General features: G+C 32.2%; 1 protein-coding gene and 1 long non-coding RNA gene across 4 annotated transcripts in view; one reads left to right on the top strand and one right to left on the bottom strand.

Moving 5' to 3' along the window:
- Window positions 1-19,186, top strand: part of LOC126915460 (GRAM domain-containing protein 2A-like) — a 76,299-nt gene that overhangs the window by 53,083 nt on the left and 4,030 nt on the right. For all 3 annotated transcript variants that reach the window (XM_050720173.1, XM_050720174.1, XM_050720175.1), the window contains one exon: window positions 12,234-12,407. In XM_050720173.1, coding sequence (XP_050576130.1) covers window positions 12,234-12,407 — 174 coding nt within the window. The remainder of the gene's footprint in view (window positions 1-12,233; window positions 12,408-19,186) is intronic.
- LOC126915494 (uncharacterized) lies at window positions 12,350-14,858 on the bottom strand. The gene is made up of 2 exons (XR_007710213.1): window positions 14,824-14,858; window positions 12,350-12,436 (listed from the first exon to the last, which is right to left on the bottom strand). It is a non-coding gene; the product is annotated as an uncharacterized LOC126915494 (long non-coding RNA).

The following is a 19,186-nucleotide window of genomic DNA, read 5'->3' on the forward strand; positions in this document are numbered from 1 at the left end:
AATTGTGTTTTTATAGCCACCTTGAAATATGCATCAACTTTACACGTGACAAGTTTCACCTAAGTACACGTGCCACCTAATGGTATATACCCAGCAGTTAGACCATCAATTAATCAAAAATTAATCGTGTTGATAATTAAATCGTTAGGTGTATGGCCACGCGTTAGGCGAGGGAAATATGTAGGTTGTCCGAAAATTTTCTTTCGTCTTATAAAGAAATAATAGACGCGCGATGTTTTTTGTTTTATGTAACGAAATAAATTATACCTAATTCAATAAAATAATGTAAAACAGAAATTGCTGTTCGTCTATTATCGTCTTATGAAACAAAAGAAACTTTTCGGACAACCTAATACGTTTGTTAGAGTTTTGAGAAAGGGAATTTAGGAAGAGGTCTAACCTTTTGGGAACAGGAACGGAAAATAGCACTCGTCGGAATTTCAACTTGAAATATCGAGCCGCGTATAGTGTATAGAGGTCGAGTGTTCGCACGTGCTAGATCCACGTACAGTAAGTGCAAAAAGTGTTTATGCATATCTCTCCTTTTTTCTTTTAACACTAAAATTACCGACAATTTATTGCGTAATAGTATAATTGAAACAACTGCGCCACTATATCTTGCATCTGTCGCATATCGACTATTCTCAAACGTATTCTGATGCTATATTTTTGATTCTTTTAGTATATACTTTAATTACAATTATTCGAGTCTTTGCTATTATTTTGCATATATCGTAATGCGATAAAATTGGTTTTTAAACATTATTTTTCAATTATTATTTCATTTCTATTGCTAATTACTGTACACACCTGACATGCTTTATAAAAGTACTGGATTATTTAAAAAATTGCGTATCTTCAAGTTTCCTAAGCTATAAATCAAATAGAAGAGATCCCTTTGTAGAAAGATCGTTACACAAGTGCTACAGGTAATATTGAAATAATTATATACCTGAATAAATTTTATCGAAATTCAACATTTTTAGCTTTTCTTTAAAAGGTAATCAATATTATTTTCAATCGTTAATCTGTTATTTAACCTATAGCACTTATGAGCGATAGTATATACAGAAATACCTATAATTTGAATTACAGTTATTTTGCGAAGTGCTTCTTTTATTTTCATTTATCGAAGATGAGTAATCCTACTTTAAGATGCGGATCAATAATTCATTCGAGCTTATTCAACGACTGGCCAGACGTCGATATCAAATATTTATTTTGCATTATACGTTTATCTATTAAGAATCCCTATAGCTGTCGCTGATTCATTCTGGGAAATACCTTTTAAACTGGTCGGCTAAAAAGGCTTAACTTTGCGAACGTCAAAATCCTTATCGTGCTGATTATCAATGTTTTTCGAAGCTTCTATTTTGGATGGATCATTGGTCGAAATAATCTGATATAATTTCTGTAATTCTAATTGATGAATCATCTATGTTAATGTTTGATCTTGTATGTACCGCGTGTTTCTGAATATCTATACCCATAAATAAATGAATACCGTTATAATGATAATAAATAGATACATATATTACGTAGATTATACGTAATTATTAGAATTCTGCGAATGTTCATGCAAATTTTCGTTTTTATGAACACAATTAAAGAATCGAAAGCTAGTAAACGGAGGCTTGTTCTGTTAGCTAGATATCATAATAAGTACCATAACTATATTTATGTGCATAATATATATGTATTGATCTATGTAATTGATTTACATTTGTAAAAGCAGGAAAGCTGAAATCTATTATTTTAACAAGCTTGCTAGTTCCAACGTTAGCTTGCGAAGAAAATTTCGCTACTGCCGAATTTGCGATAAATATAAAAATGTTAAAGCAACAGAAATCATGGTTTATCTAATTTCTATTCGAAACAAACGTCTGGAATTTCATGATTTATTAAATATTATTTTATGACTTATCAAAATCTTTGTTTAATAACAGAGATTGAAAAACTAGATTGAAAAAGAAATTTTCGTAAGATTACGATAAAGTCAATGTGGCATTTAATCGTGGAGAATTCGTACATATATTGATACTTGTCGTAAATGGTAGCAACTAATTGAAGATCAAACCTTACGCCGTTAGCTAAAAGTAAATGTTATTAGTTTAAAGATTTCATTCGGTGTTAGTTAACTCTTACATGACAAGTAATAAATTTTACGAGCGTGATAAAAGCGTTGTGAATATTGGAACTGCTTTTCAAAATCGCATAATTGTAAGATATATGTAACGTATCGACGAATGATAATCGTAAATTTGATTATTCAATTAAATATTTTATGATAGATATAGAGAAAATAAGCGATATTTCTTAACTTAGTATAACTAAAACCTTTAATCTTTGAAATCATCGTCGAGGTAAAAACAAGAAGGCGGAACACATGTATTCGATGTTGAAAGATGCATAAAACATTTAGAATACATAATAAAGTTTGAACAAAGATCAGCGTGAAAATTCATTCCTGTTTCTAAAATGATATGGTAAAATATGATAAACAGCTGGTTTAACATGTGGTTATTTACATAATTATTTTTTCGAAATAATAATTCACATTCACAAGAGTATCATTGAACAAACGAAACAGTAAATAAATAATTTATAAACAAGCAATAAATAATTTAATTTTTATTTCTATTGAACTTTGCAATAAAAATTTAGACCGCAAAATATAACCATACCTACCACTTTGCCAGATTGCAAATTTCTATGAATTTATGAGTTTAAAGGTGAAGTTTGGTGCAATCTTTTTACTTAGATATTGAGTTGTTTTTCTTTCGAAATTTATTTCTCTATTCAAAAGATTGACGTTATAATAGTGCAAAAATAAGAAAAGAAAAAAATGCGCAAAGTCATGAACGAACAGAAACTGATTCTTACTTAACATCACAAAGTATTGCAAATGCGTTTAGGTCTATCCGTAGATAAACAAAAAATTGTTAGCACAAAGTATCGCAAACAGGCGAATGAAATATCTCACGAATAACGAGAAAAAATTTAGGATTTTGACGAAAGTAATGGCGCAAGAGTGAACGAAATTAACGTAAAACGATGGAAATTTTACAGGACTTGGTCGAAAACCTTTAATTCCCGATCGTTATCGATTTAAAAAGTATGAAAAAAAAAAAATGTCGGTTCCAGGGGTTCGCAGATAAGCTGCTCGAGATAAGACGAACCCAATGGGAAGACAAAGCGTGCATAATCGACGCGTTCGACAGCTTTCTTCGAGACAATCGACGAATCGGTGTCGAATACATTTTCGCTCCTTTTTCTTCAGTGTTTGCGATCGATTCGCTGACCTCGGAATGCAAATGAGAAACGGGCAGAAGAGATACGCGTCGCACATCTACGTTGAAAACTCACCGGGACTTTTTAATCCCTCAGCGAAGACGTCAGCCGTATAAAACGACGTGCCGACGAATAAATACGACCTGTAAGTCAGTTTTCACGATAACAGCTCGTTCCCTTGTTTCATCGCCCAAATTCAGTTGTTTTCATTCTTCCTTGCGCGTGTAAATTACGCGGCTGTGTTCATCGTAATAGCGCAACGAAACACGCTAATTGCCTATCCGAGAATAAACCGAAATTGTAAAATATATATTTCTTTTCTGTACGCAGCTTCTGCATCGAGATAATCGATGTTTAAAAATCGTTCGTTGTTAAAACGCGCGGAAGTTGTATAATTTCTTGAAAATGTCTTAATTTGAAGATTTTATTAAATTAAAATTACATTATTTAACAGTAAAATACCAAATGCTGGGTCAATTAAACTGTGTGAAGGATTTTATTTTTTAACATTAAGAATTGAAATAAGAAATTTTTCAAGCGTGTTGCTTCCTTTGTCTCATACAAATTTCTCAAAATTACGTTAGAGTAAAATATTACGATTCTTAAAATTGTGATTTCTGAAAGTATCGGAACGTTTCAATTTAATTATCGATTCTAATAATCCAGTAATACACTGAACCATATTCATATTCAGAATTGCATAAATAAAAATCTAATTAAAAATTACGCGTACATTTACACGAAGTTTCAGAATAGATCGTCTCGAGAACGAAGCTTTGTAGAAAAATGATTTACGTATTTCATAATTTCGATTTACTTTCACATAAGAAGTTAGCTAGTCTACGTTTGTAAATAATGCCATTATCGATCTAATTAATACTCTCACACATGATATATGCAAGATCCTCGATCCTGCACGTGTTTGAAAAGTCAGTCAAAATTACGATCGTCGAAAGATCCCGGACCAGCACCCTTCGTACATACTCTCGTTTAATCATCGTTCAGATAAGCGTGAAGTATCATTGCTCACAATCAGTCGCGAGCGTCGCATTGAACGGGGATGAATGCAAATGATGCACGTCTCTTCAGTCCTGTCATCGTTTCAATGTACACCTAGACGAACCTGTTTCCTCGCACGTGACCGAGAATAATTAATTAGCAGAAGATTCGTGTCCCTGAATAAGATCGTTCGCGATCAATTCGAGACGCGTTTATATCAAGTTGCTCGTAAAGATTGTAGCCTTCAATTGTTTTTAACAATCGATGTTAAGTGGGTCTCCTCAGGTATATGTTACACGAATGTAATTATATTTTCGTTCATAAATGTTATGACCCGCTATTGTTTTGTATAAAAAACCTGATTATTGATCCAATTATATAATTATATAAATAATATAATTGGTCCAATTTACTAAGAGCAAATGATTAATCCATCGAAATTTCGTATTTACGCAGAGATAATAATGCAAAAGTTCGTAAAAATAATCGTAATACTTTGGTATCTGGAACTAAAGAAAATAAATCTCCCTAATTTTAAAAAAAGCTTATTTTAGTATTTTTACTGTACTTGATAAATAAAGAAATAGAAAAATTAAAGGAGAACGAACAGGATCGAAACACCAAGGACTAAGACATAAAAGGTATATAGTAATCTGTGTAATAAATTTGACATACTTAGATACATAGGCAAGTAAGATTTAGGTTTAAGGAATAAATTAAGACAGAAACAAAATGTAATAAGGGCGTATATACACAACAAAATTGTAATAGGCGTAAGTCTGGATACAATTAATGAATAAAATACGATAAAAACGAATACGATACGATACAGTACAATACCTAAAATTATGAAAGTAGAATATTTTGATTTAATAATTAAAACAGTTACTTTAAATATCTCAGTACTTAAAGTTATCTCAAAATTCTTGCAAAACTGTTTTGGGAACAATATAACGCTGTGGCAGCGACATCAGCCAAAGGCAGCTCGCGAAACAAAAGATAAAGAGGAGTATTTCGCAACGTGTCGTTTACTATTTAATCCAGAGGACAGTCGAATCGTGTTCGGATCGATCTGCCTATCATTCGCGGGCATCTTGTCGCGTCGCGACGTTATGCACGATCTGTTTTCAGATGATGTCGCTACGAGACGACAACACATCATTCGAATAAAGCACGATGAATTGCATTTTGTATCGGGCGGTACGTTCATTACTTGGCGAGGGTCGCGAGAAAATGTGCATATGCGAATCTGTATGTACATATGGAAATAGACGACCGTATTTCATACAGTCAACTTGATGTATTGGTTTGTTTCGGAAATTCCAGATACTGAAGGTAATTTCAAAAAGAAAAATTTAAAGAAATATATCATTATTGAATAAATTCAAACGTTTCTCGTGTTAGTGACTTTTACCGATTTTTTAAATATCGTGGAAAAAATTTTTCATCTTTTTCAACAATTTTTTAAACTAATTCTTCTACCGCGCACTATACGCTATTTTCTGTTCTACTATACACTACAATTAAAAAATTACGCGTTAATAAATAATAATTACATTTTATTATCACGATATTCGTACGTTGAGCTTTCAAGACGCGTTTGATGTTGCGCTATTTCAGTGAACAAATATTTTATGGAATATATTAAAACTATTGCAAATGCGATCATAATTTTTTATCTCTCAAACACAAGCTTAATTAAAATGTATTTTATGCTTTGTTTACGAGCCACGAAGTAATACTTTTTGTGCTACAAATTGTATTTAGGGTGCAGTCTACGAAATCTAAACTATCAATTCGTATTCTGCGTTAACCTAATCTAAGCCCTGTAGAGTATGTTTGAGGTCAATGAACTACATAGCATTCAACGAAAGCTACCACTGAAACCAGCAGTGAATTCGCATACAGTATCGAACGAAAGCCACCGTGGTAATCGATGAACTCAGGTGCCTATGTAGATATATTCGAAAGAAATGCAGTTTTATACAATTTATCTTAGTAGAAGTAAAAAATTTAAACAGCAAGCTAGACATTCATGTTTCAAGCAATCGGTACTTTATTTTGCACGAATAATAAGTTTCGAAAGTTGAGAGAAATAGAAAAGTGCATTTTTTTAATTTTTTACACGCAATACAAATAAATTAATTAATTTAATCTGTCGTAGGTTTCCTTAATGATGCAACTATGAATATTTTTAAATTGAATGATATTTTCGCATTTTTTGAGCGTTTATAACATAGATTAACGAAAGCCTAATAGCATAGATTTATTATTATGCATTGTTATAATATTAAAAATAGTACAAATTTTATGAGTTTCTTTAATCCAAATACATACATTAATTAAGTGATTTGTATGTATTTATAAGAAATTTGTAGGAACAACAATAAACAAAATGCAAAAGATATTAAAAAGTATGTGAGTTATCTAGAATATAATACTCGTTATAATATTTAGAAAATGTGGCTGTGTATAAATATTCGCACTCTAGTGGTTCTACTGTGTGCGCTTAACGTGTTTAAATATGATTTAACAATTTTCGACAAATTGTACTCTATTCGTTCTTATCTACTTTAACTAAAGATAGACCACGTATGTTGTTCATCACTTGCATAGCAAGTGCAACGTCTCACTACCGTAGAACAAAAATCGTTGAAAATTGAAAAAGCTTAATTTTAGAGTAAATTGTCTGCGATCGGTTAAGAAAAGTTGACGAGCACGCGATATCCTGGGTCTTTCGCGATATTCCTCGCATAGCGGTCGTTGAACACGAATAACAGTCGTGCAATCGTGCCATCGGATGCACATCTGTGGCGAAAACATGCAAAATGAATAAGCTGGGGGAAACGCATACAATTAGATTTACATAATTACACGTGTGTGCCACCGGTTTTTATCTGATTGACTTCGAAAGTTGAATTTCGAAACCGAGATCCCCATGTATGTCCCTCTTTTTCTATTTATATTTCTCTTTCCACCTGTAATTAAGTGAATCTATTTCAAGCGGACACGCATTCGTGTAACCCTTTTACAGTAGCACGCAGAATATATAATTCATGCTTTTTGCTGTTCGTGTTAGGTTTAGTATTTTATACATTACGACGATATTTTCTTGTATAAATCTGTTTTTTCTCGGGAAAATATTTGAAATGAATATCATTTTCTTTGAACCCCGTCGTTCACTTTGTTTCTTTTCTCTTCATATATTTTCTTCGCAAATTTTTGAACACTGTTTTCGAATATACAGAAAGAAAGTAAAATTTAAATATATTGAATATTAATACTCTGTAATATAACGCAATAAGATAATAATATAATATGTATAGTAACTAAGAGATCAATATAGGAATAAATCAATGTGTAAGAAATTCGAAATAAGAACTCAATGTCCTCCTTGCAATAGGAGATACAAGTCTAAAGTAAAAATAAAATTAAAAAGATATGTTGAAACTGAACATTTAAAAGCTACATTTTAATAATATCTGGTATATATAATGTTCATGCCAGATCACAGAAACACGAAAAACATAGCAGGCTTAAATAAAAACTTCTGTTTTATCTCGTTCAAACAATTAAAATAGGAGTAAGATCAGTATCATATTTCTCATATAAAACACCTCAGCGTGTGAATTAGTAAATACGATAAATTTACGTTACAAACTTCGTCACTAATTAAGTTTTCTTTAAATACAATGAAAATTGCTCGATAGAATACAATCCAACGTGTAATCTTTTATAAAGGTTAATGGAAGATCATGCAAGGAACTTCATAAAATATTTAAAACATTTGCATAGGTATGAAAAGACTAGATTTTAATATCGTTTCTTTGAGAAGAATTTTGCATTAGCGTAAATGTCATTTTTTCCCAATCTTGAACGAATCTTGCATTTATGCGCAGTGAATTAATTGAACAATTGATTCATTTATCTTATCGTTGGAAGCAATACTTTTTTGAATTTATAATTTATTATGGCCGCGTTATATTTCGTGATAAGCTGTGTTTCTCATCATCTTCTGATAACTTCAGGCGACTACCATACAATTATCAGTCACTCTGCTATTACTTTAGCGTTTATGTCCTTCGAGAAGTATTCGCAATGATGTACACCTGTCGTGTTTTAATAATGCACAAAGTACGTCATGACGATAGAAGATTATGTTATTGACATTGCAAAGATATAGTAAAAACATAAAAGTTCTAGGAAGCATTTGCGTATGTGTGACATCCACGTGGCATAAGATAATGATCAATGACCGAGTCATCATCAGTTGGGTATACGTACGTTCGTATTTCTATTGGTGAACTTTATACTACAAATCTATTCATTCAATGATATTACGTCTATTGCATCGATCGATTTAATTCCAAGTTAGGATATAGTATGAATATTTTCTACACGAATAAAAAAAAAAAAAAAAAGATTTGAAGATCTTTTACTGTAAATTTAAATCTTTCAACATCCAAACTTCAACATCCAAAAAGATATCTTTGTAATCGCATTTATTTCACTCTAATTTCCCGTTATAAATACAAATTTATAATATCAATATAAAACGTATCTTAAATGTATTCCAAAAATATAAAATTGAGAATTGTAAATTAATGATGAGTTACATATAAGGCTACGTTTAAAATCAAAATTCAAATTAATATCTGTACTGGCAAATGAAAATTCTTTTTAAAAGAATACATACAGTCGAGAGATCGTACGATCACGATATCGTTTCGTATATAATATTTATAGAAGCTATAATTTACTAGAAACTAGAGCTACTCTATACTGTCCAATGAGTTGAGCCAGAATAAGTAAAGACAACCGGTCTCGTGATAGTGAATTATGATCTGACGGAAGGCTTCCTATCATTGCAGAAAATTTGCTCAATTTAGCTTGACAGATATATGATCGTCTCGCTTACGAGATTAATATAAAAAAAAAAGAAGAAAAGAAAGAAAATTAACAACTTTCTATTTTATATGTATGTCAGAATTGTGAATTGATCCTGATTCAGCATGCAAGACAATTGCGGTATTATTTCCAAATCGATTACCTTATCATTACGCGCTTTTAGATGGTCTCGGGAAGTTTGTAGGAAGGTACAATAGTGGTATACGATTCACGTTCTCTTTTAAAACATGGTTACGCCTCTTATTGATGCGTAACACGGCCGACCTTTTGGAACGATGCCAGCCATTTCGTACATATGTATTTCCTGTGAAACGGTCAAGTGGCTAATAGAAAAACGTTTTTCCTCTTCCGCGATGAGACAGCTGAGCAACTATAACGTTTCTTCTGAAACAAATGAGATCAGTTGTTAAATTCAGTTACATTTCGATTATGAGAAACTCGTTAAAATTTATGCACATTATAAATATTTCGTACATCCAACTTTTCTATTCCACAAGTAACTGAAGCAACTACTGTTTGATATAAATTTTTGTATCGATAGATTAAGGGGCAACGTTGTGTTAACACAACATATTATTTGTCATTTCTTTTTAGTTAATTTGCATCGTTAAAATCTATTGGATTCTTATTATGATTGTAAAAACAAAGATTTTCCATTGAGAAATAAAGGTACGTGGAAATATTTTATGTAACGAAACAACGGTCGAAAGTTTTCACAGTGTATGATACAGTAGACCAGAAGAAAAATATGTTCCATGTAACTCGGTCTAACTCGTAAACTTCCACCGCAATTACACAGCGTTTAAACAGCTGTTAGTTCAGTTCCAGAACTTTCCGTCTAAACCTTTACTTCCGGTTTCATTGTTTTCTGTTATTTTTCCCATATATACCTACCGCGGAATCAATGAACGCGATACACGTTTGCTATATTACATCCATTACAAGGGTATAGATTCCTCCTACCATGGATTACTAAGTTCTAGGTTATAATGCGTTTATTAACTATTAAAAAGGTCGAAAGGACATATCGGAGTTACACGTTGGTCTTTCCCAACCCTCTAGTCAGTCTGATTTCCCGGCTGGCCCGTGATGGACTCGTGCACTCGTTGCTCTTCAGACTCTTCGTCTTCGACTTCAGTTTGCCCTACTTTACCACGATAAAATCATCAAATTAAATTCTTCATTGGCTACAGCTAAGAGTCGACAAATTTCCGCGATCGTATCGTTGCTTAATTTTCGATTTACAGACGAAATTCGTCGAGAATTTAAAAAATTGGACAATATTCGTTTCTTAGAAGATATGAGTATCTTCTTCATCGCTCGACTGGCCTTCAGCTCCTGGGGAGCAAGATTGCGATCCACGGCTCGAGTGATTTTTAAGAAACATCGATACCCGCGTGGTTTCTACTGATTTCAATCGGATTACATTGGATTACATCGAATACATCGAAAGCAACGTTTCCGTAGCTGTAGAAGTTTGTTATCGTCGCTGGTCGATGATATTTCGTCCGACGTTCCTTATTAGCTGATTTCGAATCTAGAAGGATTTAGAAATTAAGAAGTTTCTTTCGGAAATATTAATACTTTGAACATCTTTCGGTTCTTGTTTTGATCCCGGATCCTTCAGCAAATAAATAACAAACTATTGTGTTTCTTTGATTCGCAGGTGTAGAAACACTTGCTTCAAAGTCGCGTTAAATTTAACTTCCACTTTGTTACCGTGGTCGGTGCTTCGATTAATACTTTGTTTAAAATATTTTGGTTCTTGTTCATTCGTCGTTTTATTGATACATCTGGTATAAAGTTTTTTCTCAATCGTTGTATCATTGTCGCTTTTAAATCTGCCACGCAACCTATTGTTAGTCATTTGAGAAAGGAAAAAATACAACGCGGTCGTCGAATTTGCTTTCCAATCTTTCCTTTCTCTCTCTGTTCCGGTTATCACTGGCCGCTTCATGAAACTCTCTTCGATTTATATTCAGGTGAACCTCGGTTCGTTACGATTTTTGGGAGACTTGAAAATCGATATCGATACTGGATTCCCGAACCTGAAGAATTCATCTTACAGAAATAATTGCGCTGTAACTGAGCGGTAGAAAAAGAAGGATTGCACGATGGAGTTCGAAACACGCGCATTGATCCAGCTTTGTTTCTCTTCTAGCCCGATCGCTAGAGCTAGGTATGTTGAGAGAATTTCTGTAGTGTAAGAAGAAATCTTTCTTTTAATTTTTCCATTCAAAAAAATTTCTTTTTATCGTCATCGGATTGTAAACATTTACGTAAACTCATATTTTTATGGATACAGTTGAAAGACTAGGACGCTGCTTTCAACTTCTCAACCTTTGGCATAAATATAAAATCGATTAATAGGGAAAAGAAAAACTTACTATACGATCATTGTTTGGAGGTCAAAATAACATTATTGAGGAAAAACGTTATCTGTGCTGGCGTTAATGTTTGATTAATATGTTATGAAATCACTGCAGAAGGTTGTCAATGATCGATGAACTTTCAACTCTTTGCACTCTGAGGTTCAGTGGCAGGCGAAATACAATAAAGTACATGCAATTGACGATGAACGTCAGTCTATCGTCTGTAGTCGTCTTTAATCATTACACTTAGAAACTTAAATATATATTTTTGAATTAAATGTTGTATCTCAAACGTAGCTTGCAAGTTTTAATAAAATTTGTCTCAAAAGGTAATTACAGTATTAAATAGTAGTATTGTTAGATTTTTTATTTGGAAGAAAATATTTTGAATTTAAAAGAATCAGTTTAATCGTCGAATTAATAAATTAATCGTTATATAATAAGATCTTTATTATAATTTAAAAAAATTCATTCTTAGGAAATTAGTGAAAAATATGTCAGGTCAAGAAAGGATATATGGAGAAAGAAGAAATATTAATAAATAATTAAGTAATTACTACCCTGCCAATTGACTATTGATCTTTTTCGCAGTGGCTGAATGGAACAACTTGTAAAAATTCTCAACTGAACGAAGCATTGATTGGTTTATCTGTATTTTTCCAGGTCTGCGGGGTCCATAGGAGCACGGTCTGCGCCCAGCACGCCTCTTCAAGTAGCTCCTGGTGCGCAACAAGCGGGCCAGCAGTCGATTAGCGGTTCTCAGCTTACAGTAGCCGCTGCCAATAATTCGCAGCCACCAAGGAGCCCGAGCCACGCGGCCTTGAGATGTAACGACAGGTAAGTCCTCGATCTTCAATCAGTTTTTCCTATCCACATCACACGTAACAGGGTAGAACAAGGTTGTGTAGGTAGCTAAGCTTCACATCTTAACACTTTCACAACGGCTATGACTTTGACCGTCAGAGATCATGATAGTGTCCAAACCACGCAAAAATTATTGCAAAATAAAACAGGTGTTTGCGGATTGTTAAGGTTGTGAAGAAGGAAGATATGTCAAAATATATAAAAAAAAAATGTAAATTTAAAAGGAAACATAACAGAATGCCGCAGGGAGGATAAGAAACTTTTATGCGGAAAAAATTGCGTACTCGCCAATAACGAAACAAATAACCCAGTGTCCCGCCGTGAAAGTGTTAAAATTTATTCTTGACTTTTGCATGGAATAATCAGATATAAAGTTTGAAAAATCGAACGGTTGAAAGCCTATAATGAAAATGACGCGTAAAGAGGCCAATTTTGTTATCTTGAAAGTTCAGCTAATCATTCGTGATAAAAAGAAATATCTCACGGAGATAGTCACACGCGACTTACGTTGCACGTAAATTAGATACCTGTAAGAATATTTATGAATTATTATTTTTTTCATTATTGCCTTTTTTCTTGGTTTTCTTTCGATTGTGCGAGAGCGTGAATGGAGGAGAAATAAATCAACGACCTGAATATTTTAATTGAGATGAAAATTGATGGGGATTCGACCCTAGATTCTTCATTCATCGAATAACCTATTGAGCCAATTGAGTGTTTCCATTCAATTAATTCTTGACTTGGTAGGATGCTTTTTCGAAAAAGGCGTTAAACTCCTTCCTTTCTTTGACCTTTGATCTTCCAATCATAAAATTTGTTAACCCTTTATCTTAAGCTTAAATATTCCATGCACTTGTAAATTTCCAGAAAACATACACCAACGATCCAAGTGATTTGTTATTATCAAATAAAGAAAAAATAAAAATTTATAACCCGAATCTATAATTCTTAGTTAGTTTATACGCTCTTCTTCCTACGTGTTCCATTCAATCTTTTTAACCCACATTTATGCGAAGGCAAATGGTTGGCCTTGACGAATGGGGTTAAGACAATTATACCAGCTGACCAATTGTGGACCGTGGTTTGTAATATGCTATTGCATAACGTGGCCAAGTGTAGTTAGTTTATTGGAAACGTTTCTGAAAGTCGTCAAACACAGTTAATTCTACTTCCGCAAATGCGTATCAAAATTTATCGACGATGAATTAGTGCTTTATGTTTATTTAATGCGATATGATCGCATTATGAATAACATTTATTGTCGTATATAAAGTGCGATAATCTTTACGGTATATAATCTTAAAACGGCATTAAGTTTTTACGTATACTGAATTATCTAATTCGTAATCGATCAAATCAAATATTGGAAACGATACACGGTATACATATATTTTTTGTCAATTCTGGATAATCGAAACTATTTTATAAGTGATAAAATCTTTTATTTTTATAGTGAATTAGCTGCCCAAAAACAATTAAATGTAATAATTAAATTATAAAATAATATATATATTTCGTCAGAATGAAACAAATAAATTTTTTCGATTAAAAGAATAAAAGTATTTTACATACATTTGTACATGATTGCACGTAAAATACTTTTATATATAAATATAACCATAAATGAATCACGTTAAGATAAGTAACAACGATAGTTCTGATACTTTCGTCAGTTATGCATTGAATACAATCAATTTTTACTACGTTTCGTACAACTCCGGAAGTAGAACGCTAAAAAGAGTTATCTATGAAGAGAAACTAATTGTTATCGTGACCGTCTAGGCTTAACGTAGATTTCCAGGAATTGTTAGTTCCTCTAGATAACGTATCACGAGATATCGAGACACCTGTTCACATAAGAACGAAGTGTCAAAAGCAATACGTTATTTCTGTCACACCTGCTTGATAACAATTTCGAAAGAAATCGGTGCTATAATCGTTCTACGTTTTCGCAAGAAAAAAATTTATAGTTTGATAGAACTGTTATAACGTTTGCCTTTAAGCGCAATTCTTCATGGTACTTTTTAGTACATTTTTTGCGCTTTTATAATAGTCATTTTTCATCTATAATTCGAAATGGCATATGAACAATATATATGTAAGATTATATGTACACATATGTATACATATACAACAATACATTATAGGAAATAATGCTTTATAGAGATATGATTACGATGAAAGACAATACAAAATTAATATTGAAAATTAATATTGATATTACATATAAATGAGAAGTATATTAAAATAAATATTAATACAAGATGTGTTAAAATGGTAAATATTAATGGAGCAAATATTTTCATAAGCCACTAAGTGTCCTAAAACTTCATAGAACTGATATTATTTGTAAAAAGGGAATATGTAGATTATATTTCTATCAACTTACTACGTTGCTTATCTCGGAAATTCTTAACGTAATATAAGCGTTAGTGGAATACATACTTATACAATTAAGATATGTAATTCTTTTTATTAGAAAATCTGATATCGATTAAATATCCTCTTAGAATTCAACCAGTTGCATTTGTTAGTGAACTAAAAATATTTACTAAGAATCTTCGATAATTATAGTATTTCATATATAGACTCACATAGTTTGTATTAAAATTTGTAAGTACAAATATTTCTTGCTACGAAAAGAAATAAATGTGTTATTTCTTAGCTTTCATTTTCGCAAATTTAATTTATCCCTTGATTTGAAATGGATGTAATAATACAAAATTAATACAATGAAAAGACAAACAATATTAAATTTGCAAATTCCTTTGTTAAAGATAAATGAATGACATTTCTGCGCATTTAAGTGTAAAATTGTTCGATATAAAAAAGAAGGTCAAAGTAAAATATTCAAAAAAGGCAAAAAAGAGAGAACATTATACGTAACTTATTTACTTTTCTGTTTTTAGATTCTCTGTACATTGAAGTTTGTTATAGCGATGATATTCTATCTCGTCACTTGTTTACGTACTTGTAGATCTTACAAGATCTTATTGCATGACGAATAAATAAAAATAATTATATGTACAATGAAATAGTCAAGATCCAACATTAATTATCATCGTACGTAATATTTAAATATTAATGTTTATTTTACTATTTCATATCATATATCTTATACCTTGCTACTCATACATTTTATAACAATAAAATCACGAAGAATTTGAACAATGGTTATCGAACAATATATATACGAATAATTATATAACGAAAGACACAAGGTTTTAATGTTCATTAAGATATGAATGTTGATATTGTTACGGGAAATTTAAACAAAGCAAAACAAAAGAGTACAAAAATAAAATTCCAATGCAATCGTATTTTTTACAAGAAAATAATTGAAAAAATCGTCATTAATATACGTGATTATTCGTTAAAACAGTAATGTGTTTCAAAGATAAAAATTAAAGTACTGTAGCAGATTTAGTTATGTTCATTAAAATATGAATTTACGTAGAAATCGGTAGTTTACCGTTTATTAGCTACAAGTTCACCGTCATATTAGCTAAATTTCAATCTGTTTATCCCATTATTCTATATCTTATATTTTGTTGGTAACGAAGACGAACAGCGAGGAGTATTCGTTACGTATCATCGGATGATCACCAAGTTATTAATAAGCAACGAGTTATTTTCACGTTTAGAAATATTTTAAGAGACGTCTGTCTATTCCTATCGCTACTATTATATATCATTTCGTGTCATTGATAGGATAAAAAAAATTGTATTTACGTTAAAGTATCCCTCAGAAACATCCGGTGGTTTATCGTTAAAAAATGAACTTTAACTCGGTGAAATTTTCTTAGTCTACAGTCATGTACGAAGAAGAAAATCAGAGATATTTCGTCACGTATTATCAATATCAAGCTTCTGCTCGATAACACCACGATATATCCTGCATTCGCAAGTCTAATACCGTACGATACGCGACACGTTTGCTAAACGATCGATACACAGCGACCGTGATCGTTGATCAAATTCTTACGCTGTTTTCTGTGTTCACCATGACGCGAACAAAGAAGAAACTAATGAGAAGCCAAGAAGAAACAAACAAAGATTGAACAACATACGAAAAACAAGTAGAAGAGAAATATAAAATAAGCGGCGAAGAAACAGAAGTGTAATCAAATGTTGGAAAATGTTTGCATGTGGTTCTAGTGGTATTTTAAAAATCCACAGTCGTCGTAGTGTCGTCGGTTCTTTCCTCGAGTCGTTATAAGCTCTGTTTGTATAAGATCTCTTGCTTCACGTTCTCCTTTCAAAAATATTTTTTTCCTTGTCATCGCATTAGAATAAATGAAGGAATCTTATTCACACGGAATACCGATCGCCGGATATGAACGACCCCGGATAGCAACGGCTAGAAAGACATAAAATATTCTCTAGCGAATTCAATTACCAGTATCGCATCCCCGATCGTCTTCGATCGTCGCTCGACCTTAATTTACATTAAGCCAACTGGTAGCGGGACGCAATTAACGATCGAAATAATTCCTTGGAGCGGTTGCGCCGACGAATTAATGCCAGTTCCGTAGAAGGTGGCTAACAGTTCGTTTCATCGAATTGTCAATCGTATGGTGTATCGCATAAACCGGAACGCTTTCAAAGAGAAAGATCGTTTCGGTTGCTAACAGATTTGCAGAGTCTTGGATTTTTCTTTTTCTAAGATACAGTTTATCTGTCAGATCTGTCACCATGGTTTTTCGATCGAATTCCAAGTCTAATATATTTGAATGTGACGTCTGGAGCAATGATATTTGGAGCCCGAAGATTCGGAAAAGAAGGTGCGACTATATAATAATCACATATAATAATCAAATCGGTTGTGGATGTTCACGCATCTATGGAGAACTTAGGTTCAACGTGCCTCAGAAATCATAGTTGGCAAGGGGCGATTCTACGTGAAAAAAGAGCTCGGAAATGTAGAACAAAATTTGAGAGTCTTGAGGCTTTCACAGCCTGGATTATTCTTATTCACACTGTTACGCTTCGAGCAAAAGAAGGGAACTCTTTTCCCTCTGGACACGGCTCTTTTCTGCAAGACTCAAACAGTGTTAGACAAAGCAGTGTTAAACGTATTGCTATTAGTGTAATAGTATGAATAGAACAAAATTGATCGATGCCTCGTATTCGTGGAAATCGAATTGAGAAATTTGTTAACCGGAACTTGGCTAATTTCAGACGGGGCAGGAGTGAGTAATTGACATAATAATAACAATAAGTCGAAAATGCAGAATAAGGCTTTTTCGTATGACGTTTCATTTTGTAGAAAAATTCGGAAATTCGTCGAATAGACGTATAGTGTGCTAATACTTTAAAGAACAGTTTCAAACCTTATTTTCTCGAAAACCCAGCTTTTTTACTTATTCCGGTATATAGAATAATTTCTCGCTAATCGTTTACTTATACTAATTTAATCTTCTTAAGAATGAAGCGTCGTGTGAAAGAATGTTAGTCTGTGTTTAAAATTTCTTTTTTCACGTACGAGTCATTCTCTTGTTAACTGTGCTACAATTAGGAGGACGCTGCGTATAAAAATGTAGAAAATGAACATAATATGCGAAAATGCACAAAATATCCAGAGCAAAATACCCGCAATTTGTGGAAGGCGAGACAAATCTCTATTCGAATTCCGCTTCTCTAGTTAAGCTTGTACAAATATGGATCTGTTGTAACATCTGCGGTATTATAATGATTTAAAATAAGAACGATCGATCATGGTGACGCTATGGATGACGAATTGCATAGGAATCGACGTCATTGAGAAAGTTTGTTTCTTTAATTCTCGAGATGAGAGGTTTCAGTTTGTGGATTCGAGCGTGATTTATTTTTCATTTCCATTAATTCTATTTGAGTTTTGGCATGTTGTTATGACATGTTGTATATAATACGTAATAGGGTGGTCTAGAATTATAGGCATGGAAACTCATGGAACAAAATAGAGATACTCTAAATATTAAAAAAAATAGGATTCTATTACAACGAAATGTTTCTACTTTGGAAATTCTTTATTAATTTTTATAATTCTCTGTAGTTTCAGTTTTTCTCTGTGAATTACATCAGATTTGTACATTTAAATTCATGAATTCACATTCAGTCATTTTCAGGAGTCTTTACATATATATTTATATACGTAAATAAGTCTTTTAATATTTCATATCGCGTCAATATGGAATAACGTGACGTTTAAAAATTTACATTTTCTACGATGCAATATATTTTTATTTAAAAAACAAAGAAACTAGTCGACAAAAGATACCAGAAGTTTCCATTCCTTTGTAAAAGAAAAAGATTAGAACGCATTGGAGTTTACCTATAAACTTTCGTGAAAAATCATAATTTTTTTAACTTTTTAATAACAATGAAAATTATCAAATTTGAATTTATATATTATGAGACTGTTAACTTAATTACTTAGATTACTTAAACACAGATAATTGTTGCTCGAAAGCTAAATTATAATTATAGTTGTAGTGCTCCACGGTAGTGTTTAGAACTTAAATGCGTAATAATCAGTATAATATATTAACAATAATTAAACACATGTTTTTACATCATTGATCTTTGTGTTGCACGCAAAAAGATCATAAAAACAGACTGTAGATTTTTAAGCTCTTACGTCATGTTTAAAGCTGCAAAAATGCACAGACTGCATACAATATACAAAAATATATAAAATATCTAAAGTAGAGTACGACACTATGTAGATAACGCCGCTGAAGTAGAGTGTACGTTTAAGTACCAAGTTCCCA

This window comes from Bombus affinis, chromosome 4 (genome assembly GCF_024516045.1).
Source record: "Bombus affinis isolate iyBomAffi1 chromosome 4, iyBomAffi1.2, whole genome shotgun sequence".
Classification (NCBI taxonomy): domain Eukaryota; kingdom Metazoa; phylum Arthropoda; class Insecta; order Hymenoptera; family Apidae; genus Bombus; species Bombus affinis.